This window comes from Camarhynchus parvulus, chromosome 2 (genome assembly GCF_901933205.1).
Source record: "Camarhynchus parvulus chromosome 2, STF_HiC, whole genome shotgun sequence".
In the NCBI taxonomy this organism is placed as follows: domain Eukaryota; kingdom Metazoa; phylum Chordata; class Aves; order Passeriformes; family Thraupidae; genus Camarhynchus; species Camarhynchus parvulus.
In genome coordinates, this window is record NC_044572.1 from 2,979,909 (window position 1) to 3,006,462 (window position 26,554).

Below are 26,554 nucleotides of genomic sequence, written 5' to 3' on the forward strand. Positions count from 1 at the left end.
AAATGAATTACAGCCCAATTATTTCCCTCAATCCCTAATGATCCTGAGTGCATCCATGCACCAAGATCTATGGGACAACTTAAAGAGGATGAAGAAAACACAGCCGTGCTCTGCTTTTGGCATCTGGCCCTGCTTTTTATACATGCAAATCAAGTTTCCTGTTCATGGAACACAACCAAGCAAAACCATGTCACCAACACAGTCCTCACACTGCTCCTTCTCAGTGATCTGCTCTTCCACAGGGTTCCTGGAAAGCTTCTGCTCCCAAGGGTGGTGGGGAAATAGCAGAACACACTGGGGCATCCTCTGAGGGGCTCTCCTGGTGCTGCAGCTTCACCTCCACCTGTGTAAAACGTGGGGGCCATGTGCTGGCCTCTCCCTTCCTGCTCATGTTCCTCCTGTCCCTTCTCCCCATGTCCCCAGCACCATCTTTGGTGCTGTATCATCACCTCTTATCCACAGGAATTTTGGCACATTCATATGTTTGGTGTTTTTTTTTTCCTGCTTCCTGCCTCTGTCTCTTCTTACTGGCTCATTTTTTTTTTAAAAAGTGCAATTTGTCTGTTGGAGAGATGCCAGTTCTGGTAAAGCCACCAAGGACTGAGGCTCTCCCTCCCTTACCCCAGTACTTAATTATTTATGACACACCAGCATCTCCCAAGCTGTCCTCAAGCAAGTTGGACAATTCCTCAGAGTTATCAATTCCTGAGGGCTTGAAACTGAAGAGTGAAAGGCCTGAAAAGAGGAAGAGCAAAAGTGTTCCTCTGCCTCTTGGCACGTCCGATCTCATCCTGGATGCCAGCGGCTTTTCCAGTTGTGTGTCCTCCGTTGGCTCATGTGGAGCAGGGCATTTCACAGGGGTTTGTCATGGGATCACTGATTTCCGGGGATCCTCATGTCTCAGTTTGGGATGCTCAGTGCCTGGGGAGCCTCTCACACCAGGGAGAACTCGGCCTGGAAGCCGGAGCAGCGGCGCGTCTTTGGCGAGCACTTGGTCAGCATGGAGATCTGGGTGCTGAAGTTGGTGCCGTTGCTGCCCAGGGAAGGGTGGTGGTACTTCATGTCCGAGCCCAGGAACCGCTCCAGGTGCCACCTCCGCCACTTCCTCTTGAGCTCAGCTTGCACCTGGGCATGGGAAAGAGAAAAGGCAGCACAGGGCATCACTTGGTGTTCACAGAATGACAGAATGACCAGGCTGGAAGAGACCTTCAAGATCATTGAGTCCAACGCAGCCCCAACAGCTCAACTCAACCCTGGCACCCAGTGCCACATCCAGGCTTTGTTAAACACACCCAGGGATGGGGACTCCACCACCTCCCTGGGCAGCCATTCCAGAACTTTATCACTCTTTCTGTGAAAATTTTTTCCTGATACCCAACCTAAATTTCCCTTTGTGCAGCTTGAGACTGTGTGCGGCCACATTTCTCTACACAGAGAAAAGCAAGACACAACTTCCCAAGGATATTTCTGGGAATCGCAGCAAAGAAAGAGAAAGAAAACCTCAGAGAAAGAAAAAACAATTCTTATCTCAATTGCTGCTCCTCTTGCTCACAAGTGGAATGCATTGTGGAAGATTGTTTACCTGAAGGGAATTGGTAATTGGATTCTGGTGTGTTTTGATTCATTGAGCTATTGAATCCAGGTATGTGTGTCGGGACTGTCACTGACAGTCCTGAGATTCTGTGCAATTGAGTTGAGCTGAGTGCTTGTGCAGATTCAGTTTAGGTGTAATGTAATATAGTATAGAATACTATAGTATAATAAAGTAATCAATTAATAATATAGTATAATAAAATAATTGATTAGCCTTCTGATATCAGTGGAGTCCTCCTTGTCATTTCTCCCTGCCACAGGGGTCGTTTTGATTTCCAATAACTGTGTGCTCTGGTTGTGTCAGTGCTGCTGGAGAAAGAGCCCAGCCCCAGCTGAGCACAGGCACCTTTCAGGGGCTGCACAGAGTGATGGGGGCAGCCCTGAGTCTCCTTTTCTCCAGGCTGAGCACCCCCAGCTCCCTCAGGGGTTCCTCACAGGGTTTGTGTTCCCAGCCCCTCTCCAGCCTCGCTGTCCCCTCTGGATGTGCTCAGTGTCCCAAGGTCCTTCCCAAGCTGAGGGGCCAGAGCTGGGCACAGCACTCCAGGTGTGACCCCAGCAGTGCCCAGGGCAGGGGCACAATGACCTCCCTGCTCCTGCTGGCCACTCCATTCCTGACCCAGGCCAGGAGCCATTGGCCTTCTTGGCCACCAGGGCACTGTGCTGGCTCATGGTCAGTCACTGCTGACCAGCACCCCCAGGTCCCTTTGTGTCTGGGCACTCTCCAGCCACACCATCCCCAGCCTAGAGCATTGCAGGGGTTATTGTGACCAAAATGCAGGACTGGGCACTTGGATTTATTAAACTTCACCTTGTTAGACTCTGCCCATCCACCCAACCATTCCCAGCCCATTCTGACCTGATTATGTGAGCAGCCTTGAATAACCCACCCACCCCAGGGCCAAGAATTACTTTAAAAAGGCCACTGAACTTGACTTGGCCAGAACTTTTAATCACATAAAGGGGATACTCCAGTCATTAAATTACTGGAGCAGAAATCCCTGAGCTTCATCAGAAAGGAAATTCTTATTGATACAGTCAAGGTGCCAGACTACTTCAATGACAACCCTTGGTGAGTATAATTAAGATGCTTTCTTTTTCACTGCCCTGTTTTTGGTCCAAATAGAAATTATTTAACTACAGCTTGTTTGTAAAGCTGACAGTACAGCTGTGCTTTTTTTTGACAGAAGCTGCTTGTTGCTGCTCAGAGTGTTTACAGAAATAACCTGGTTTATACTGTCCCAATTCAAATCCTGAACAAACCCAGGACACCTGGCCACTCTCCTTGTCCCCTCCTGCAGCATTTTATTTTCCTCCCCTCCAGTGCAAATTTTTACGTAACACCTGCTGAAGGTGGTGCTTTGGGATTAGGGATTGTGCAAATTCACACAGGAGTTCTGCTGATGCTGTCTCATGAGGAGAAGGTGGGCTCAGCAGCAACGCTACAGTGCAAGCTCAAGTCCTGATGTGTTTATTAATTGTTGTTATTAATTGTGCTGAAAACTGTCAGGCAAATGGTTGAATTGTTTTCCTGGAGAGAGATGTGATGTGGATGCTTCCCCCCAGTATTGTAACATCAGGATCAGGAATGGGACACTTCTCAATCCACTCTCCACATGCATTCATTCTGTCCTAGCTGCAAACATTAACCAAAAAAACCCCTGATGGTCTGGTCTTACCTCTCCATTGAGAAAGCAGTACAGAACAGCCACCACAAACCCCTGGGGAAAGGAGAAAACAGGATTTTAGCACTACAGACAAGGGCAGAGTACAGATCCATTCAGCTCCCAAAGGAGAGATCACACAACCACAGAAGTGTTCAGGCTGGAAAAGACCTCTAATGTCATCAAGCCCAACCATTCCCCCAGCACAGCCAAGTCCATCACTGACCCATGTCCCCAAGTGCCACATCTGCAGTTTTTGAACACTTCCAGATGCCAGATGTGCAGTGATGATGATGATGATGCAGGCAGGGTTGTTAATAATTCACCACTGAATGAAACTTGCTGCTCAGAGCCCCATCCACCCTGGCCTTGGACACATCAGTGATACAAAATCTGAACTGAGCTGTTTATTTTTCTCCCTTAAATATGAAAAAACAGAGACACCAATGTACAGAGGAACATTTTCTTTTCATTTCCTAAAATGAGGGAAGAGAATCTCCTTCTGGAAGGCGAAATATAAATTTATCTTTCATCCTGGCCAGGCTGGAGTGAGTAGATTTTCCACAAAGGTACAAGAGCAGTATGGGGCATGACTAGAAAAAAACCATGTACAGTTTGTTGCATTTCTCCCTGGTGACAAACCTGGTGACCCAAATGGTGGCTTACCTGGAACGACCCCACCACGAGCTCAAAGACCAGCTTCACTTCTGCTTTGAAATTGTCAGGGAAGAAGGCAAACATGATGTAGTGAATGCCAAAGAGAGGGATCAGCAGCAGAGTGGACTTGGCCAGCCTCCTGTTGGAAAGACAAACATGAGCAACGAGGGGAGAGGGGAAAGGGTAAGAGGCTGAGGAATCCTGCAGCTGAGCCCTGAAATAAACCCTGAAAATTTATTATTTCTCCTTGTCCCACAGACTGCAGATGGCTGGTGATTTCAGACCTGGTGGCACCATAAAATGTCACATTTTTATTCCCAGTAGCTCCACTGGAGGTATTTCTTCCTCCCTCCTCTCTTCTTCCCCTCCCACCAGAGATCTTTTTTTCATATCCACAAGCTAAATCATCATCTACCAATGTCTTTGTTTGCCTGGGATTTCTGAAAATTACAGCTTCTGGGAGAGAAATGGTATGTTTAGCTCGGAATAATGACAGGCTACTGCACAATGAATGTCTCCAAAGGAAGGGGATGAACAGTATTAGTGCTTAATGGCATCATGCTGGGTAATCAGGGGTCTAATTAGGAAGAGATGATAATGTATTAAATGTAATCATTATGTAAAAAGTAGCTGGCAGAAAGAAAATGAAATCAAGGGTCTAAGGATGTTTGTGGGGGTTTTGTCTCCCTTGGTCACTCCTATCTTGTGACATCTCCCCCTCCCTCAGAGGCTTCTAGAGGGAATAAAGCTAAGGCTGGGATGTTGGAAACATTCGTTTTTCTACCTGCAACCCCTCCACCTTCAAAGCCTCATCAGGCTCAGACCTCTCAGACCATCTTCATTTATTTGGCACCTGCAGGAGCCCACTGGGAGGCTGATGTGGCAGCTTTGTGCAGAGGATGCTCATCCCTGGGCCTCCCAGAGCTCCTCCGTAGCTCTCCCTGGGCCTGGCCCAGAGACAGCTCAACATTAAGGCTGTGATTGGAGGTTGTGGCTCATCCCAGGCAAAATGAGAGCCTGCAGAAAGATGAGGAACTTTACAGGAGTTTGCCTTTCTCACATCCCTCACTAGCAGGCACATCCCTGCTCATAGAGATCCAAAATCAGAGTTCTCTGAGGAACATCAGCCTAGAGGAGGAGATGTGGTGCTAAATGTGTCCCACATTGACAGAGATGCTGTTTGCAACTTCCAGTGGATTAGAAAATTTTATCTTATCATTGCAGACCACACTGGGGCCTTAATAACAATATTTCCTCTCCTGGCTGGACTGTGGTGATAAAAACGACATAAATGACAAGACTTGAGCCCCCTCCTCCAATTTGCACACCTCACACCAGTCTCCTGCTCCCAACACTGAGCTTCACCAACTACTGAGTTTTAGATTTTATTTTGGCATCAAGGCAAGGGCCCTGTGATTTTTTCTTTAAAGACTCCACCACCTAAACACTGCACTCGGGAAAATCATCACCCAGTCCCAGTGTCATGTCTCCCAGGAAGCTCAAGCCTGGCTGTGCAGGAGGCAGAACTGCTTGGGGGATTGTCTGAAGCTGGTTAAATCTGCTGGAACCATGGATTCTCGAAACCCTCATTACTCTGACTCCCAGCACATCCCAGACCTCCCCTCTCTGACATGTCACACCTGGTGACAGGTAATTTTGGGAGAACATGTGTCCATTAACCTGCATGAACCTGCTCCTGTCCTTGGGACTGGGCAAGAGTGAACCAACATTTCAGTCATGCTCCTTGAAATCATAATGGAAAAGTTACTCAGAGGAATTTAATGACAATATTGATCCACAGACATGGACAGAATGGAGAGATGAATTTTGCTCAAGTTTTCTGTTGCAGAAGACAAATTCCATTTGCCTGAAATATTGCTGTCCCATTCTTGCACACGTCCCTGTCATTTCCAGAAAACTGTTTTGGGAGACTTGTTTTTACAGCTTCCAGTACATGAAAGCCCAGTTCCCTGCCTGCAGCATTAATGAGGGAGTCAGCAGCACACCTGAACTTCCAGCCTGCAGCTAAGCTCAGACCTTTTGGAGTTGAACAATGCTGTCAGCAGGCTGTGTGTGTAGAAAATAAACAATATGAAATACACATGAGAAGGAGGGAGAAATGCAAATGAGATATCCAGGATGCTGTTAGTTTAAAACAGATTTGTCTCAGATTTGGCAGGAGGGATGCACAGAGAATCACAGAGGAATTTGGCTGGGAAAGACCTCCCAGCCCATGGAGTCCAACTGTGCCTGATCCCCACCTTGTCCCCAGCCCAGAGCTCTGAGTGCCACCTCCAGGCCTTCCCTGGACACCTCCAGGGATGGGGAGCCCACAACCTCCCTGGGCAGCCCCTTCCAATGCTTCACAACCCTTTTGGTGAAGAAATTCCTCCTGACGTCCAAACTGAACATCTCCAGGCACAACTTGAGGCCATTTCCTCTCATCCTGTCGCTTGTTGTCTGGGAGAAGAGTCCGATCCCCATCTGGCTCCAACCTCCTTTCAGGGAGTTATGGAGAGCAATAGGGTCACCCTGAGCCTCCTCTTCTCCAGGCTAAACACCCCCAGCTCCCTCAGCATTTCAGCAGCAGTTTTCTGCTAAGAACTGTTGGGTCCTGCAGTCAAACCCCAGAAGTCTCCACAGATTTCTGTCTAAAAGTAAAAATCTTGGGACCATGTTGAGAACTCGTCTTGGTGGGGTCCAGCCTTCAGTTTCAGACAATTAATATTTGTTTTCCTAGGAAAGTGTGGTGTCTTGTACCTACTGCAGTGAATTCAGTCAACAGAGTTTTCCAGATGTGGCTGGTGGCCAGGTGCCACTGTACAAGGGGACAAGTGTCCCATAGGTCCTATGTCCTGTGTGACAGGTCTGTGCAAGGACTGGAAGTGTCCTACAGCACCTCATGTGCCTTCCTAAAATTTTAGGGCCAGGTTGGAAAGAGCTCTGAGCAACCTGGGATGGAGGAAGGTGTCCCTGCCCATGGCAGGGGGTTGGAACTGGAGGAGCTTTAAGGTCCCTCCCAACCCAAAATGTTGTAGGATTCTATGACTCTGTGAAGTGAGCAACTGATTCATTCCCTGGTGGAACTGAGCCATCTTTCCAGGTGGTGAAGGAAGGTGAGGATCTGTGGATGTCAGGATCAGCTGTCCTTCAGCAGAACCCCCTGTTGAGCAGGTCAGTGAGGGGAACTCTGTGTTTTACCAACATGCCCTATGTTTGTTTACAAGGCAAAAAGAGCTTTCCTGGCAGCTCCACCTCACTGGAAAATGTGTCCTGAACCCAAAGGCCAGCATGATCTCTGAGATAATGTGGGCATAACTCATCAGGTGCATGCTGGCAGCACTTTTGCTGAGGGGAACAGGGGCCAGCAGTGCCAGGACAATGCTCAGTACTAGAAATTATTTAAATATGCTGATTTAATCTATGCACCTGCTGCAAACCTGGGGTGCAAAGATAAAATTCCCAATTGGAAATCCAGAAGGGCAGGTGGTAGAAAGCACAGGGTCTGCTAAGGTAGGTGTGTTGTGATGACAGAAAAATAGGTAATTGGCTTTGGCTGCTGCCAGGAAAATTAAGGTCAAAAACTGGCATTTCCTTTCATAAATCTGAGAATCTCTTGAGGTAGATGAAATGAATAATTCACCATCACCAGAGAGAAAGTCTCAGTGCTGTGGCTGGGAATGATTTAAGGAACATATTGTTACTTTTTTCCATTGTGCAGGAAGATGAACTGAGATTTTTCAGGGTACCCAAAAGCACAGCTCCCTCAGAAGATGAAGATTTACAAGCAGTGGCCATGCAGACACTGGACTCTTTTATTGAATTCTTTTCTAGGAAACATTTAATAAATATCTAGGATAGCTGAAAAGTGGAGCCAGAACAGTGGGAAGAGTCAAAAATAACCTGGTCTGGACTTTTATTTTATTTGTATTGAAGCCAGAATAAATCTATGCAGATAGACATTTCTTTCACTCTTAAAATACTGCAGCTGAGACCAGCCTTGGCCACTGAGAGAGATGCTGATCTCTCTTGCATGTTGTTCATTACATAAAGCCCCATTAAGGTCAACCTCATATCCCTGGAATAAAAGTATTAAGTCAAGTAAAACTTCTAAGACAGTGATCCTTCTCAACAGAGAAATGTATTGAGTTAATCCAATCTTGTTTAGAGATCTCTTTTAGGATGAGGAAAATTTGTCACAGATGCTACTGAATGGTAATTTTCTAGATCTCTCCTTTGTTAAAACTGAGGGTCAGGAAAATAAGCTTGTACACTGTGAAGAGCAACTTCTTGTTTTCCATCAGGGTCTTTCTGCCTTCAGAATCCAATAAATATTAAATATTCAAAGAAAAACTATATTTGGCTTCATCATCATTATTATTACTCTCATTTCTTCATCATTAATCCCAGGAGAAATCTCTCTCACCTGCCACAAACTGATGACCAGCTCTTTTAGCAAATGCTCCATCTCCTGATTTCTAATCTGCTTTAAGCAATTAAAATTAATTGATTTGGATCAGTGCAGACAGTCACAATCATGAATCGAGGTGCAATAATGAACTATCAAGCAGCCAGGCAGGTTTCCCAAAAAGCACTTTTAGGGTAGGGTCGGGAAGGTCTGGGACTTACGAATATTGGCTGGTTTCGTTGTGCCCAACATCTGGGGAATGCAGCTTCTGGACTAAGATACGGATGATGCAGATGAAGAGGATGAAGTTCACCTGTGGAGGTGGGAAGAGAGGGGTAAAACATCAGCATTTTCCTCCAGGGAAAAGAGCCCATCACTAGAGGGGAACTCCTCTCACTGGAATGGCTTTTGCCATGGAAGGAGCTGCCGTTTAACAAGCCATGAGCAGAGAGAGCCCCTTCTCGGGGGCGGGGAGCACATGGAAAACCGACACAGGATGATGGCATCTTGGGCCTGACATCAGCCTGCTTGGGACTTCGTGTCATACATCCCAAGTATGATGATGTCAAGCCCATAGAGCACAGCTTTGCACGACGTCCTGGAGCGCGCGCGGGAGGAGCCGCGCGTGGCGCCCGGCGGCTCGCCAGGCGGTGTAGCAGGCCCTGGCTCTGCAAGGGCCCCGTGGCGTGCAGAAGCCTGAAGATAGGAAATGCCAAGTCATGGTGAATGGGCTAGAAAGACCCTTTTTCGCCTTTTGGAACCCCTGTTTATCTCTCTGTAACCCTGCAGGTCACTCGCCAGGCGGTGTAGCAGGCCCTGGGTCTGCAAGGGCCCCTTGGTGTGCAGAAACCTAAAGATAGGAAATGCCAAGTCATGGTGAATGGGCTAGGAAGACCCTTTTTCGCCTTTTGGAGCCCCTGTTTATCTCTATGTAAGCCTATAGGTCACATTCCTTTAACCCCTGCCATTGGACCATTTCTGATCCCCCTGTACCCTATATAAAGAGCTGTTTTAGCCTGGTTTTGGCAGAAGAGCTGTCACTGGAACCCTTCTCAGAAGATTCAATAAAGACATGGCTGTGGAACTCTAAACAGCCTTCTCCTATCTCTCTCCCTGCACGACGCCCTGGAGCACGCACGGAAGGAGCCGCGCGTGGCGCCCGGCGGCTCGCCAGGCGGTGTAGCAGGCCCTGGGTCTGCAAGGGCCCCGTGGCGTGCAGAAACCTGAAGACAGGAAATGCCAAGTCATGGTGAATGGGCTAGGAAGACCCTTTTTCGCCTTTTGGAGCCCCTGTTTATCTCTATGTAAGCCTATAGGTCACATTCCTTTAACCTTTGCCATTGGACCATTTCTGATCGCCCTGTACCTTATATAAAGTGCTGTTTTAGCCTGGTTCTGGCAGAAGAGCTGTCACTGGAACCCTTCTCAGAAGATTCAATAAAGACATCGCTGTGGAACCCCACACAGCCTTCTCCTCTCTCTCCCTGTGTCTGCCTGCCTAGGCACCTTGCAAGATGAAGGGCTGAAATCACAATGAGCTGATAATCTCTAAAGAGCTGATATCGCTTCAGCTTGTGTCCTAGGGTGACGTTATGATGCTTGTATCCCCATTCATGTGTTCTGTTTATGCTGGATATCATGTTCTGTGCCTTCAAGAGTGGCTCTGAAGAGTGAATGTTTTGTTTTGGTTTTGTTATCAGCCGCTCCCCTACAGCTGGTGGGACACACAGACGGGGCAGTACACGGTGCTGCTTTTGCTTTTTTGCTTTTGCTTTTCACTTTGTTCTTGCTTCTGCTTTGCTCCTGCTTGCTCTTGCTTCTGCTCATTAGTTAGTTTAGCTAAACAGTCCAAATTTTTTCCTGGACTGTTTCTCCTTTCCCCTTTTTTGGATCTACTCGAACCTACTCCAGACTGGGGCCTGGGAACACCAAGAGTTTGCATCTTGTGGCTGCAGCAGCTGCCCCAGCGCTGGAGGGACTGAGAACAGAGTGACCACCCCCAGGAGAGACTTTCTGAATTTGTCATCTTTTTCAGAGTGGGGAAAGAGTGGTGTCATCTGGTATTGTTCATTTTGTGTGCTGGGGGGTGCTGTGCCTGTTAAATAAACAGGTTCTTTCCACTTCTCTCCAAGGAATCCTTCCCAACCTGGTTGGGGAGAGGGGCCCCCCTTTGGAAGTTTTCTCTCAAATTTGCCCTAAACCAGGACATCTTGCTAAGGTTGCCTGTGGCTGAGAACTGCCTGGGAACTCGACAGTCTGTCCTGAACAGGACTGTGTTATTTGGGACCCTGCAGCCTGCTGGGGACACCCTGAACCCAGCAAAGGCTGATTTAAGGCAGTGACACAGGGCCAGCTGCTGAGTGTGGTGAGCCAGGGAAACCAAACCAAAGCACAAAGCAGGATCCACTCCAGTGGGCCTCTGCTCAATCCTATTTGATGCTGTAGGTTTTAGGTTTTATGTTTTTTCAGATCTTTTACTGCTTTAGGGTATAGGTCTGCAACTCCATGGACTGTCAACTGCTGTTCCCCTGTTTAATTCAGATAAAACAATTCCTCTCTGGGCCTGAAACTCAAGGGCATCTGACTGTCTCAGGCCCTGAAAAGTGTAAACAAGAGTGAGCAGACTGGGGGTATATGACTTCATTACCTGAAGCTGCAATTGGAGGATTTGATGCCTTGTGTTTTAGTTTTTTTTTTTTTTTTTTTTTTTTTTCAGGTTCTGTGCTGCTTTAGTGAGTGGGTCTGGGCTTCATATCAGGGCATGCTGAGCTCTGTGCACAGAGCAGGGAGACAAAACAATTCCTGCTCCAGCTGGGCACCAAGGACAAATGATCCAAATCTCAGGCCCAAGAGCACAAACACCATGGGCTGGAGAGAGAAAAAAAAGGAGGATGGGACTTCATGGGCTGGAGATGTGGCTGGACAATTAACTCCAATATACAAAATGAGCCAGAACTTATAAAAATGTGAGATCCTATGATCAAGTCCCCTTTTGCTTCCATCTTGGAGCCATCAGGCAGAGCCATGACTGTGGCTCTGGTACTGCCAGGGTGTGGCCTTTGAAGGCTCTTCAGTAAATATCCTCTTTATTCCCCTTTACTCTGTCTAGCCTCTGTTCCAGCTGCTTAGGGCATCAGTATAACCCCTGGTATGTAAATGGACCAAACCTTTAACTGTATGAAAAACTCATGACCATTGTCCATCCTGGGTGTAGCCCCTCTCAGAGGTTTCTGACTGCCCAAGGTGAACCTTTGAAGGTCTTTAGTAAATACCCACTTTTATTCTCTTAATCTTGTCTAGCCTCTGTTTCAGGTAGCCACTCCAAGGCATCATGTTGGCCATGTCCTGTCTTGTGCAGCAAGGGATAGACCTCACCAAAGCAGCAGGGGATGTTCCCTCCTGGGATGTTAGACCAGAGCAGCCTGGCTGATTTTAGGTGGTTCTTTTCACCCCAAAATCTCACAGTGCTCTACCAATGTACTCGAGCAATGTGAACCTTATTTAATAGTAAAGGTGAAGAGCTAGGAATGGGAATGTCCTGATGGCATGAACTGAATGCAAATCTGCTTTTTTCAAGGTCCTCTCTGTTGAGTCATCCTGTTACTCATGCAACACAGACAACAGAAAAGCAATGACAGGTTTCTGGGGACTTAGTTCAGCTTTACTTTGGCACACAACCCCTTTCTTTATCCTTTTATGGTCAGTGAATGTGCAAATGATTCTAGTTTTTAGAGGCTCAGCAGCTGGAAGGGATTGTGTTAAACCAGCCAATCTGATTCCCTGCAAAAATAGATGATAAGATTTCTTCCAGCAATTCCTACACTTATCACAACAATAGATGAATAAAACAGACTGAAGCCCATCTCTCAAATAGACACTTTTTTCAAAGCCTATGAGTGATTGGATATCCATTGCATTTCTTGGTTATGATGCATTGCTTAATCACTTCTCACCTATCTGAGCAATTTATCATAGTTTCTGTTTGTATTTATTTCCTTAAAAAATGGTTTGTGTGTCTGATTTGGTGAGAAGTGCAATTTATTAGTCCCAAACCAGCATTATCTAGATCAACTACACAAATGATCATTGATAACACAAACTGCTGCAAGGAAGGCAAGAATGGAGCCATTAAATTCTGACTGTGTTGGCTTGGAGAGGTCAAGAACAAAGACACAATGGAGTGTGTATATGGGCTTGGTATAACCTTGGAATTCCATGGTGGAAAATACAGGAATCAGGATATTGGAGAAGTGGTTTAGATTATTTTTTTAATCCCTAGAGTATAATCAAAGATAATCAATGTGTTCCCAGCACTTAACACCTTGTACACAAGATATATCTCATGAACCTTAAAGATCTTACAGATCTTGTATATGTATTTCTTTCTTGTACACAAGATATATCTCATGTACTTAAAGATCCTATAGACCTTGTGTATGTATTTCTTCCTTACACTGAGATATCAGCTGTATTCCCATGGATTTGGAGGAAATGCTGCATTATCCCCTGGAGAAACCCGCTGTTCATCAGCCAGTGGCTATCATGCCCTTCCTTTAGGACAGATTTATAGGATATCTGCTAAAGGAAAATCAGGAATTGCTGGGTAAATTCTGTTCGGCAGTGAGGGAAATATTTATTGGCCAAAAGAAAATACAGACCCATTGATCTGAGGAGAATAAAAAGGTGTGTTTTTTGACTGAAAGCTTCTCTCAGGAAAGGGAAAATGCTATCTAGCTTTCCAGGATGATATAAATATTTGGAGATGTGTCATCTAGGTACTATATTTCTTTCCAGTGAGGTAAACAGAGCAAGATGTCATTATTGAAACTTTCAGTCTAGAATCCCTGCATGATAAATGCCACAGAAAAAAAGTCTTCTTGTAAAAGTTATGATGTACATGGTATAAGAAGGATGTCTAAGGAAAAAGTTCTGTTTAAAAGACATATATTTGATTTGATTTCTGTTGCAATTTTTACTTTTTCTTCCCTTGCCACATCGTTGGCTTCATTTAAGAAAACTCAAAACTAAGTTTAACTCCAGTTTATTTGATTTTAAGGCTTGGATCCATGTCCAACAGAGCAATGTTCAACAAGTATGGAAGGACCCAGAGTTCCTGAGAAGTGCCCTGGTTCCTATGGCCAGGATTGATCATATCCAGAGAATTAAAATAAAACACTTCTGATGATTTTTCTGGAAATTAGCCAAACTTCTCCAGAACTTACTACAAAAATACACAGCTGGAATGCAACTCTGTGCTGCATGAAAGAGGCAAATTCCTGAGGGAATTCATCTACTCCCTTTTTATCTAAGTGGAAATTCATGGTAGGACTCATGTTAATTTATAGTGTTGACATCTACAACTGAACAAGTCATCCTGGTCAGCTCAGAGAAACAAAACCCCTCCTAGCATGGGTCATCTAATGGAATTCACTGATTCCTGGGTCAAAATGAGCCTTTCCTGGATGTCCAACCACATTCCTCCACCTCCCATGGCCACCCCACCAAGGAGATGGAGGTGGTCAAGGCTACATCAAGTCAGCTCCACCCTGGTGGCCTGGCCACTGAAATTCCTCCTGTGGTCAATGCTGCAGTTGAGGGTATTTACCTGGAGGTGGAATTTCAAGATCCTAAAGCAAATGCTCAATGTACAGTGGGATTTTACCTGTCAGTGCATTTTCCATGGACATTTATGGGACATTTCTCAACACCCCTTCACCCCTCCCCAGTTAGGACTAAAGATGGCTTTGCAGCCAGCAGAACGTGCTGATACTTTACCAAAATAGACACCAAAATAGGAGTTTTAATGATCCACCAGAATGGGGATTCCACTATTTCCTCCCAGCACCTAAAAAGAAACAAAGCCAGACTTAAAACATCAAGCAAGAAAGCAAGCAGGTCTGTAACCTCCTCAGTTTTCCTTTAAATCTAGGTTTTGCTAGGGTGCGTTGTGGAAAAGGACTAAACCTCATGAGTATGGACTGGGAATGGCCAAAACTTGCTTTGCATTGGCTGTGAGCACTGGTAGGTACCAAATATCCCAGAGGTGATGCCAATTTTTTTCCCCTTGGCCATGGAATGGGCTGGAGGCTGTTAGGCAGGGTGAACGTGGGGGAGGATGGTGATTTTTCTTAATTTCTCCTACACTGAGCTCTGCTGCAGGGAAATTCTATGGAAACCATGAAAATCTATCAAAATCTATGAAAAGATTCACCAGGGCTCCAGTGCTCTCCATCATCCTGGATGGAGGGGGTTTGATAAGCACAGAGCAATTGGCACCAGCAGAAAAATAAAACGAAAAACCATCACATCCTTCTGAAAAAAAATACCAGCCAGTGCTGGGCTTAGTCCCATAAATCCAGCAAGCTGCACCTGAGCTATGGATGGAGTTAGAAAAGTTAAAAAGGGTCCAGGGTCGGATTTATTTCATCCTGAAGCCAGAGCTGTCTGCACACAGCACCCCTCACCTGGGACTGCATTTTAAAGCCAAGAAGGAAATGAGAGGAAAGGACAGATGTGGAAATGCCTGATATTGCTTGGGACACCTTTATCTGCACAGTCAGGTGATAGAAAGTGCATTTTTAGGAAAGCATTCATGGAAATTGGGCTGCTTTCATGTAAGAACAGATTAGTGGTGCCTACTGTAGACAATTTCACCCAGATTCAGCTCCTCTAATTCCAAATGTTGGCAGGGAAGGCAGGAGGAGATGAAGAGGCACTTTTAGGGCACAGTTCCTGAGACCTATTTTAAGCATCAACTTCAGGGTGATAAAAATTGCACTCTGTGGACTACACTGACTAAATCTGCCCTAACTCTGCAGGGAGATGGAGCAAATTTCTCACATGCAGATGCTTCCAGTTAGGTGTGTGCTGCCCTTTCATTTAGAAGTAAAGTGGCCCTAATTTTGTCTAGTGCACTTCATTTTTGAAATAAATTGAGACAGCCTGAAGGTCACTTGCACTTGGAGTTAGAATGTTTAAATAAAGTCTTAGTGTTGTTTAGCCAATCTTACCTAATTAGGGTTTATTTAATCTGGATTAATTTCCTGTATTTTTTCTCTGCAGGTAATGAAAAAAAAAAGTCTGTATTAGGTATTAATATATTCTGTAAATTCATTCTCTGTTTCACTCAGCACAAAAATGTAGGGCTTTAAAGCCCCCAGAAAATGCAAAGAATTCTGTATTTTATTAAGAATTTTTGGAGCTGAATGGGAATATATAGTAAGAAAAACTGGTATCCAGAATGGTTAAATGCTCCTGTCTGTGTCTCATTGTAGAGGCTATTTATTAACAGAGTAAATAAGGTCAGCTTTATGCAGATAGAGTGAAACCATAAAGGAAGTGAGTAGCCCTCAGGAAATGTGCTGGCATGACTATAAATCAAAAATGCAGTGAGAAATCTGAGCTGCTTCTTGTAGTGAAAAAGGGGCAAATCAGGACACATTTGGAGGGGAAGAATGCATGGGAGAAAATGGATTTAACTGCAGGATGCAAATGCAAGAAGTGAGGGAATGCACACTGAGGACAGAATAAGCACTTGATTCTGCCTCTCTCTGGGGTGTTTTCCTATAAACCCCTTTCCAATTACTGCAGTCTGACTGCTTGAATAAAAGCAAGAATGAGGATTTCAGGATCAAATCCTCTTTACTTGCACATATCCTTGGATAACTCTGGTGTCTGCCTCATTTTCTTAGCTGCATTCTATCTGCTTCTTATACAAAATATCAAAGGCTGCTGCTAGGTTAAAAAGGATGAAGAATAGATTCTAAAATCTGCTTGAGAAAAAAGAAAAAAAAAAGAATTTTTAGCCTTTTCCTGTGGGAGAGAATTGGGTGTGTGTATAAATTCCCTGCTGCATGTTTAGGGTCAATTCTGCATGGTGCAAAGCTCTGCTCTGAGCATGGGGCCAAATGCAACCATCAAGGTCTGCTCACAAATTCCCTGCAGATATCCTGGCCAAGGCACTGGGAAGTAAAGAGGGAGAATGATTGGCCTAAAATGACATTTCAGGGAGACCCTGGAGAGTTTCTTGGTTCCTGGTGGCAGGAGAGAGGTGCCACTGCTGGTGTTTTTTGGGTTGCTAAGGCTGCAGGGCTTTCCTTGGCCATATAAGGGATTTATAAAGGAAAATATAACTGATATAATTTCCTTATAAAGGAAATATAACTGAGTGCACAGGCTTACCCAACATCGAAAAAGTAAATCCTGACAATTGTCCAGGCAGTGATGAACACGGAGGGGGCACCTGAGGAGAGAAGAGATGGTGCTGCTGTCAGAAACCATGATCAAATGCTTCCCTGATTTCATTACCAGATTATTTAAAATCTGCCTCGTTTCTCAGGGCTGCTCTCCCTTGCTCTCCACCTCTCCTGACTGACTGAGGGGATGCCTTCCCTCAGGGGTGGGAAAATTCTTCACATTTTCAACCCTCACATGCCAAACTGGCAACGTTGCCTTTCCCTCCCTGTGGCCATGCCAGATCAGCTCTCTGGAACTGCTCCCAGCACGCTGAAATTCCTGTTGAAGTGCCTGGAGAAACCTTCCAGGGGTGAAAGGCAAGGAATAGGGGTCACTTGAGCCACCTACAGTGTGGACACCTGTACCTAAGGAGGTCACCACAGGCTCTCCTCAGCATCAAGGGGCAGAATTGTGTGTTTCTCACACACAGGTCATCCAGCTACATTAAATGTTTGATTTAGGACAATAAAAATGAAATATCCCTGGACTCTTTTCCCCTCTAAATGCCAGGTTCACACACAGCTGTCTGTAGCTGCCTCTGCTCCTCACTCCATGATCTGCCACATGTGTGGTTTGAGTGGTTTTGTCCCATCCTTGTGCTGGCTCTTTTCTCTCTCTTCTGTTTGGCTGGATTTAGGTTGGAAATACTCCAGGAAGGACATGTCTCTTTGCTCTGAGTTACTCACAGATTGTGTACACTTTATTACCAGTGACTTCCAAGTGCAATCATAGTAAAACCAGTAAAAACTGTAATTAGTGCATATAAATTATTAATTCATGCATAATCCATTCCAGACCCATCCCTGATGCTCTTGCAAATGATGGATGACTGAAAGGCCAAAAGTTCCCTCAAGCACTTGCCATGTTCTGGAATTGCCCTTCTGCACCCAAGCAACCTCAGGACACATTAGGAGTGCAAGAAATTTCCTTTGATTTAAATCATTACCTCCATGCATTTTTCTTTAAAACCTGCCAGCTCTCCAGTGCTGAAATAAAGACTATCTGGAGCACAAGGTGAGTTTAACAAAGGTCTGACCTGAGGAACTGAAACAAGACCTGCTCCCATCATCCCTCCTTCTGCCCAGAGCATGGAGAATCATCTCTGCTTTGCAGTGTGAAGTCAAGCATAGTTCCTGCCCCTTTCAATGGGAGCTGCTCCATGGATAATTGAGCAAATCCTGAGTCCTGGCATGTCCCTGGACATGGCACAATTTTATTTTACTTTTTCTTCTCAAGATTCTTCCCTGCTCTTATTATTTCTCAGTTTCAGCTATTGAAAGCAGGCAGTAGAAAGTTATTTGCTTACTTAAACATAAATTTTCAGCTAAATAGAATGAAAGGAGAAAAAAGATCTCTGTTTGCTTTTTGGAGAAATAAAAGAAGTTGATCTGGTAGGATTAATTTGCATAAGTCAGCAATTCAGTTGTGAGTTACTTTGTGAAGAGCTTAATTCTCTCTTCTTTACCATTTCTCTAATTTTATTTTGTTTTGCCTTTTTTCTTTTAATTTTCATTATATGATTTTAATTTAATTTTATTTGATGCGTTTGAGACCAGATTTGCATTAAGGCTGGAGAAATCACCAATGCAGTGAGCAGAAGGTTATCAGCATTAGCACACAGGTGATGGGATCTCAAGGCAGCTGGCTGGCCTGAATTCAGTGTCTGGTTCAGTCCAAGAGTTCTGCTTTGCTGGGATCCATCCTTACAATTTAACGTCAATCCATGATATCAAACTTGGAATTCCTTCCCAATATCCAATCTAAACCTACTCCCTTTCAGTTTGAAGCCATTCCCTGTGTCCTGTCCCTCCATCCCTTGTCCCCAGTCCCTCTGCAGCTCTCCTGGAGCCCCTTCAGGCCCTGCAAGGGGCTCTGAGCTCTCCCTGGAGCCTTCTCCTCTCCAGATGAACATCCCCAGCTCTCCCAGACTGGCTCCAGCCCTGGAGCAGCTCCGTGACCTCCTCTAGAGTTGCTCCAACTGCTCCACAACCTTTTTATTTTGGGGACCCCATGGCTGGCTGCATCTCTGCAGGTGGATCTCAGATGAGGAGAGCAGAAGGACAGAATCACCTCCCTCAGCCTGCTGGTCACGTTTCTTTTGATGCAGCCCAGGACTCAGTTGGGGTTTTTGGGCACATTTTGAACTCATGTCCAACCTCTTACCCACCAACCATCCCAAATCCTTCTCGGGACTTAGAAGGGCTGGGTGCTGTCTACAACATCTGTCCTAGGGTGATGTTATGATGCTTGTATCCCCATTCATGTGTTCTGTTCATGCTGATATCATGTTCTGTGCCTTCAAGACTGGCTCTGAAGAGTGAATGTTTTGTTTTGGTTTTGCTATCAGCCGCTCCCCCACAGCTGGCGGGACACACAGATAGGGCAGTACATAGTGCGGCTTTTGCTTTTTGCTCTTGCTTTCGCTTTGCTCTTGCTCCTGCTTTGCCCTTGCTTTTTGCTTCTGCTCATTAGCTAGTTTAGCTAAGCAATCTGAATTTTCCCTGGACTGGTTTTCTTTCCCATTCTTGGAACCACTTGAGCCTGCTCTGGGCTGGGACCTGGGAACACAAGAGTTTGCACCTTGTGGCTGCAGCAGTGCTGGAGGGACTGAGAACAGAGCAACCACCCCCAAGAGAGACTTTCTGAATTTGTCATCTTTTTCAGAGTGGTGTCATCTGGTATTGTTCATTCTGTGTGCTGGGGGTGCTGTGCCTGTTAAATAAACAGGTTCCTTCCACTTCTCTCCAAGGAATCCTTCCCAAACTGCTGGGGAGAGGGGCCATATGGGTTTGCTTTCTGCAGGGGCCCCCTTTGGAGGTTTTCTCCCAAATTTGCCCTAAACCAGGACAACATCTCTGCCCCACCTGAGTGCCCAGGTATCTGTGCTAAATTCCTGCTACAAACACCAGTCAGGATCCCCTCCTGGAGGAGCCGCGTACCCCAGCCGATCAGGATGTACCACCAGAAGTATTTCCTCTCCGAGAAGAAGGAGATGACCAGCAGGGTGTGAAGGTACAACCCCTCCACCAGCAACCAGAAGAAGTTGGCCATGACACAGTACTGGAAGAAAACCATCATGGCCTTGCAGCCCACCTGGAAGAGAAGAAATGAGCAGTGGTGAACTGTTGGAGCCCTGGCTGCTGAGAATTTCAGATTTCTGTGCTGACCCCCAAGAGAACACTGCATCGACCTGAGGCTGTGGAGAAGCTTCCAAAATGGAATGATAGAACTGGGATTGTGGGCGTGGAGTTTGAATAGAAGTGTGTGAGATCACAGGGTGGGAAACTCAGAGCTTAAGGGTTTAGAATATAGTAATAGATATAAAGCAAGATGGAGGTTTTAAAGCAGAAGCTGGTCCTTCTTCACCTTTTCCTTCATGAGGATAAATAATAACGTGCAATTAGATAAAAAATCTGCATTACAGACCACGAGTAGTTAGTTATTAGGTTAAAAGTAAAAATAACTTGTGTAATTTCTTAATTAGACAATTTATCCTTAAAAAAACCTTATAAAGAAAAAGATACAGCTCCATTTTTAACTTATTAGAAAGAAGTACTATTTAACTCACACTTCATGAGACTGTAATATAAATAAGAACTAATAAACATCTGAGTCCAAACAAGAAATAACATCTCACACATTTGATCCCAACCTTAACAAAGAAAAAGACCAAACCAAACCAAAACAACAACAACAACAACAACAAAACACAAGAAAAAATCCACACAGTGGTGCCCTGTGTTAGGAACTGCAGCACATGCCCACAGGAAAGAAATTTCCACCAAATTACCAGTGACCCTTGGTCTGGATGTATCTTTGCGATTGCTTTATGCAGTGCCTGAATGCCTCATGGAATGAATTCTGTGGTGAAAAGTCTACAAGAAGTTGCTCCTCTTTAGGAAAAGAAGGACTGGGATATGTATTTTTAAAATAAAGGATAGGCAGGAGAAGCAGGGCAAGCACACAAAAGCATGCAGAGGTTTTATTGCTCTGGAAGGGGAGAGATTTGGAAAAGGAAGGTGACTTGTTTACCTTCAGGAAATGAATAATTAAACACAGTAACTTGCTGTGTGGAGATTTCACTGCAGCTCAGGTAATGGGAACAGTTCCCTTAGCAAAGAAATAAATACAAATGGAAATTTCTGACACTTAAGAGAAATTTCTGACACTTGGCACCCACTGCATCATGTCACATCCTCGAGATGCTGTCAGCAATTGCCCTGCTGCTTTCAGTGGGTCTGGTTGGGTGACACCCTGCATTTTCTGGGGCAAGTGTTTGCTCTCACTCCCTGCTTGGTGGCACTTCCCTGGTGTCCTGCACGTGTAGAATGTTTAATTTAGAGCAACAATTTTAATTTAGAGCACCAGTGACAAGACCCCATTTCCCCTTCCACTCCTCCGCTGCTGAAAGCAGTTGCTATGAAACACTGGTTAAAAGGAGAAGTGTGGAAAGAGTTTTTTCAGTGCCACGTGTTTTGGGGGGGACTGTCCCCACCCTCACCCCCAAACCCATCAGTGTGTGACCCTGGGGACCCTGCTGGGCCCCCGATAACCAACTTCTGTGCACAGCAGCTCCCTCCTGTGAGGCACAGCATAGACACAGGCTTGCTGAGGGGTGCTTATGGGGGAAGGTGGAGGCAGAGCAGGAGGTGAGCTCCCTTCCAACTCAGAATATTCTGTGTGTGACTCCAGGGGCTGCCAGGGACGGAAGGTGGCACAGGGCTGGGCTGGCAAAGCTGGGGATGCAGCAACTTCATCCCAATGGCATCACTGTGGCATTCACATTCTCTGAAAAATCCCTTCCCCCAGGATTTTTCTCCTGGGAAGCTAAGAAGCCTCAGAGAAAAAGGAAAACAATTTTTATCTCATTTGCTTCTCCTGTGTTGTGCTCATGTGGAATGTGTTTGGAGATTGTTTACCCACAGGTGATTGTTTCATTGGATTCTGCTGTGAGTTGTTTTCACTCATTGGCCAATCAGGGCCAAGCTGTGTCAGGACTCTGGAAAGAGTCAGGAGTTTTCATTATTATCTTTTTAGCCTTCTGTCTGTATCCTTTCTGTATTCTTTAATATAGTTTAGCATAGCATTCTTTAATATATTATAGTATCATAAAAGAATAAATTAGCCTTCTGAGAACATGGAGTCAGATTCATCATTCCTTCCTTTGTCAGGGGATCCCTGCAAATACAATACACCACCACACCTTTGGTTTCTCTCTTATTTTGTCTGCACATGGTGGCTGTGTGACATTGCCACCCCTCCTTCCTTTCCCCCAAAGCCTGCTTGGTGTGTCTGCAGCCAGCAGGGATCCGTGTGTGAGTGAATTCCTTCATGGTTTCACTCTGTGGGTGTTTGGCCCTAATTCAGCAGCTCCCAGATGAGACACTGTCAGAACCCAGGGCATCCCTCTGGCTGCCCTGGAGGACTCGAGACCCTGGCAGGGGGCTCAGAGACCTTGGCACGGAGTCAAAAACACCTGTGCCTTTGATTTTAACCCATGGAAACAATTACCAACTTTGTGTGAAGATGTACAAGCCACAAGAGTTTGAGAAGAATGATAGTGAATTTGTCACAGGGTGAAAAAGTAGAATTTTGGGGTTTAGAATGGGGGTTCAAGAGGCAAGATGGAGGAATCTGGGCATGTCCTGTCCTTCTTCTTCTTCTTCTTCTTCTTTGTCCTCCATCTTCTGCTGTGATGGTGACACTTCTGGATTGGTTTAGAGTAGAGACAGACTGTCTAACATAGGTGATAGGTATTGGAAAATTATTGTAAATAAAGTACAGGTAGTTCTTAGTATAAAAAGCCAACACTACCCCAAGGGGGTCACTGTGCCACAACCCAACCTGCCAGACAGACCTCAGCAGGTCAGAGAAAGAATGTCATAGATAAGAGAAAATAAACAACCTTGAAAAGCAAAGCCAAAGAACCTCGGTCGTGGGGCTGGGAAAAAAGACTTTTCAATACCTTGGGAGCCATTTCAATCACAGAAAACCTGAGAAGACACGAGGTTTGAGGGAGCAGATCTGATGCATCTCAACCACCTGCCTGTAAGCCAAGGATTTCCTTTGGGGATTGTGCACCAGGGGATCACTTCTGGATGGTTGCACTGAACTCATGGCAGAGGCAGGAGGCTGGAGCACAGCACAAGGGGCTGCAAGGCTTCACAGGACAAGAGAAGGCTGCTCACAAATAGTGCACGTGGTTTCTGCCCAGCAGTAAAGAAAAGGAAATCCCTCAGGAAAGGGATTTCCAGCCTTACTTTGCAGAGCTATGGCTGTACATAGAGAAAGCCGTGCTGAACTCAGGCTGTGGCAGCAGAAATTGCAGATCCAAATCCATCTCCTCTTGTCCCAGCACTGGCAAACATCAATTTTGTGGCAGTCTCTGGGCCTAATCCCTCCCTAAAAGGGATATGGGCTTCTCACAAAGCTGAGGTGGATCATGGTTAGCAGTTAGATCTGATAATCTCTGACGTCTTTCCAACCTTAATGATTCCATGGTTTTATTAAATTCCTTTTTTTATGGTTTTATTTTTCCATGCACATGGGCAGCAGCTGGGTTTTGGCAACTTCTTCTTCTCTTCCTGGGTAGCAGATCAATTCTTTGCTCTAGGCTGAGAGGATATTTGCTTATTTGAGCAGTTCCTACCACTCCTGGAATTTTTGATTTTACCTGGAGAAAAGACCTTTTTGTGCAGCATTTTGAGTGCATGGCAGTAATGTCCTGCAACCACCCCCTGTGGCACTGAACAGAGGTGGATGCACTGTCCTTAAAATTAAAGAATGACATTTTTCCACTGCCTGGGCTGGCTAGTGCTGCCTAAAGTGGGTAAGTTTAAAAGAGGTGCAGTTTGATTGTTGATGATCCAGTTGGTCCTCTTTGACAGTGGCACATTTGGAAAACAGCCCTTCCTGGCTTTTGGGAGACCTTATTCCATGCAGCACTTGGTAATGGGTCTCCAGCTTCCTGACTTATTAAATTCAGCCTCAGAGAGGCTGGTTTAATGCTGGGGAATAAAATCCTCTTTTATGTAAGATATCTTACCCTTTAGATGACAGGCACAGGGCAGAGATGAGCCATTACATCTCTAGAATTTATTTTTCTCCATAAAGAGCAGACCTCATGATGTGTCACTGTTGAAAGACTAACATGGGCTATTTTTAGATCAGACATTTTCAAGAGAAAAAGCTGAATTACATCACTGATTTTGCTACTCTCTCTTCTCCCACAGGCTCATTTACAGATTATTTCCTTGTCTTTCCTCAGGGATCTTGCTCTGCTCATGTCCACAGCAGATGTGGCAGTGAGATGGTTTCTCCCTTGGTTTTCTGGCTCCTCTCTTGTTCCTCTCTTTAGAGTTCCATCAGGGATGTGCCATTTGCTTTTCCCATGAAAATCCCTCCCTTTCCACATGTGTTTCCAATGGCTGAGCTCTGGGAAGGGCTCTGCCTCCAGCCAACAAGGCATAGGACTCGACTCCTCCTGACAAACTCCTGGACCCCAACACATTTGTGCTTCTCTGCAGATTCCTCACAGCCAATAAGAAAATTTAATTTTGATTGTCGTAAAAGAAAAGATTATTTGTATTGTAAAAAAAAAAAAAGATTATTTGCTTGAGGATGGGGCCTGTCTTAGACCTGCTTGAGGGCTTTCAAGAGGAAGAACCAAAGAGAAGGGACACAAGGGTGGGGACAAGAAGGCTGAGTGAGAAACAACCCTGCCAGGCTTTTTCCTTGTGCCCATATTTTACTTTTGGATAATGTTAGCCCTGAGAAAAATATCTTTCTTTTCATTTTTTAGGTGAGTCAACTGGTCACTACATCAGTTTTATGACCCACCTATAAAAGTACAGTTCAGGTGCTGGAGGCAGTAATTAGCTCAGAGCTGAATCTGCACTAAATATACATTTATCATTCTCCTAAGTGGCAGTAGCTCATTCATAGCTCCTGAAATTTGTCAATGTGGACCAGCTGATGAATTTATCAAGCTCAATAAGAGCAGCTTAGTTGGACAGGAATTGTTCTGAGTTTTTGAGGTACACACATGCCCAACACGCATCCATCATCAGCCTCCTGTGAATGCAACAAAACTCTATAAAAAAGGCAATTAACTTCACAGAAATGCCAGCACAAGCCTCCCTTGCCTTCTTTAGCAGGGATATGGTTTGTTACAGATTTAGGATTTGGGTTCAGGAAGGATTTAGGCCAAAGAAGTAGAAAGGAGCATGTGAGTGATCGATACCCCACAATCTGCCACAGCTGGACTGGGAACTCTGCAATCTCATTGCCCCAGTCACAAGAATCCCCATCTCCTTTACAGAATCATGGAATAGTTTGAGTTGGAAGGGACCTTTTAAAGGTCCCATGCTGTATGGCCTGTCCTGTCTATGGACACAACCCCTGTGCAGACCCCATGTTCCTCCTTCGTACCCATAAACTGTGGTTTCCTGAGGGGTGGAAGGTTTGGGGCAGGGCACCAAGACTTCTTTAAGTCAGATTAAAGATATATTGAAGACATCCCATACAATCCTGGTCAGTGATGCAGCTCCTGGCATTATTTATGGAGTTGGGAAGGTGCATCCAGCAAAAAAATATGGGTCCAAATTTGCCTCAATCCACCAATCATGAAACCTTGAGACCTCAAAAGTCTCCTTTAAGGTTCTTTGGTGCTGTTACCTGGGCTACCACCAGCACTGCAGCAGGAAGAGATTTACACTGAGATTCCTGCAGGTATCTTCCATAGAAGCCTGATAAAAACTCATTTTCCCAGTGACAGATTTACCCAGCACTTTTGCTTTATGTTGCCCAGACACGAGCTGTGGAAGGGCTGCTGACTGACTGGTGCTGCATTTGCACACAGCAAGAGCTGATCTTCTTCCCAGCCTGGTCAAAGAGGATTCCTTGACCTTATTTAAAAGCTTTTCATAGATCCCACTCATGACGTGGAAGAGGGGACTGCACTGGGCAGGTATTGCCTGCTTTGGAGATGCTGAAATTAAGAATTTCCAGCACAGGGACTGGCCCAAGCCTGCATGTCCATATCTATAGTTCCACTTTAGACACTCATAATCATAATTAAATTCAGGAATCACTTTTGAGCTGTTCCTACCCCACCTCTCCTGTTGAGACATCCATTTTAACCAAAGCATAATGAAATCTTTAATAATGATTCAATAACCAAATAATTGCTCTGCTCGTAAGGCTACACAACATGGTTAATTCCCCATCTCACTATCATGGCACTGGAACTCATATAGGTGTGAAATTCCCAATAATTTTATAATCTAACTGCTCTGTCCATGGCTTAACATGGTCCATTAATTTCTGTGCATGTGGCATGGAGATGTCAGGATGGACTCGGCTTCCAAACACATTTTTTCAATTTTCACAGGGGATTTTTCTCTGCTCTTAACTTTTAGTTCACAGAACCAGAGAATCATTTGGTTTAGAAAAGACTTTTATTACCATAGAGTCCTACTGTAAATCCAGCACTGCCAAGGACACCGCTAAAATATGTCCCCAAGAGAGGGAGAGAAAGAGAAAGAAAAACAGAAAGAAAAATAGAAAGAAAAATTAGAGAAAAAGAGAAAAAAAAAAGAAAAAAAAAAAAAAAAGAGAAAAAAAAAAAAGAAAAAAAAAAGAAAAAGAGAAAGAAAAAATAGAAAAAGTGAAAGAGAAAGAAAAGGAATGAAAAATAGAAAGAAAAATTAGAAAAAAAAGAGAGAAAGAGAAAGAGAAAGAAAAAGTGAAAGAGAAAGAAAAGGAATGAAAAATAGAAAGAAAAATTAGAAAAAAAGAAAAAGAGAAAGAGAACGAAAAATAGAAAGAAAAATTAGAGAAAAAGAGAAAAAAGAAAGAAAAAAAAGAAAAAAAAGAGAAAGAAAAAGAGATAAAGAAAAGGAAACTAACTTATGCTAACTTGTGTAACAACAGCAAAAAAGCAAATTAAAAACAAACAAGCCGGACTGCCTGGCAAAAAGCCATCACTTTAATTTCTTCC

At 44.8% G+C, this 26,554-nt stretch overlaps 1 protein-coding gene across 1 annotated transcript in view; it reads right to left on the reverse strand.

Moving 5' to 3' along the window:
- Positions 1-247: 247 nt before the first annotated feature.
- Positions 248-26,554, reverse strand: part of VIPR1 (vasoactive intestinal peptide receptor 1) — a 114,230-nt gene continuing 87,923 nt past the window's right edge. The window contains exons 7-13 of the mRNA XM_030971236.1: positions 19,494-19,647; positions 16,501-16,561; positions 14,095-14,164; positions 8,541-8,632; positions 3,921-4,050; positions 3,270-3,311; positions 248-1,125 (exon numbers count right to left, since the gene is read on the reverse strand). Coding sequence (XP_030827096.1) covers positions 934-1,125; positions 3,270-3,311; positions 3,921-4,050; positions 8,541-8,632; positions 14,095-14,164; positions 16,501-16,561; positions 19,494-19,647 — 741 coding nt within the window. The 3' untranslated portion in view covers positions 248-933. The remainder of the gene's footprint in view (positions 1,126-3,269; positions 3,312-3,920; positions 4,051-8,540; positions 8,633-14,094; positions 14,165-16,500; positions 16,562-19,493; positions 19,648-26,554) is intronic.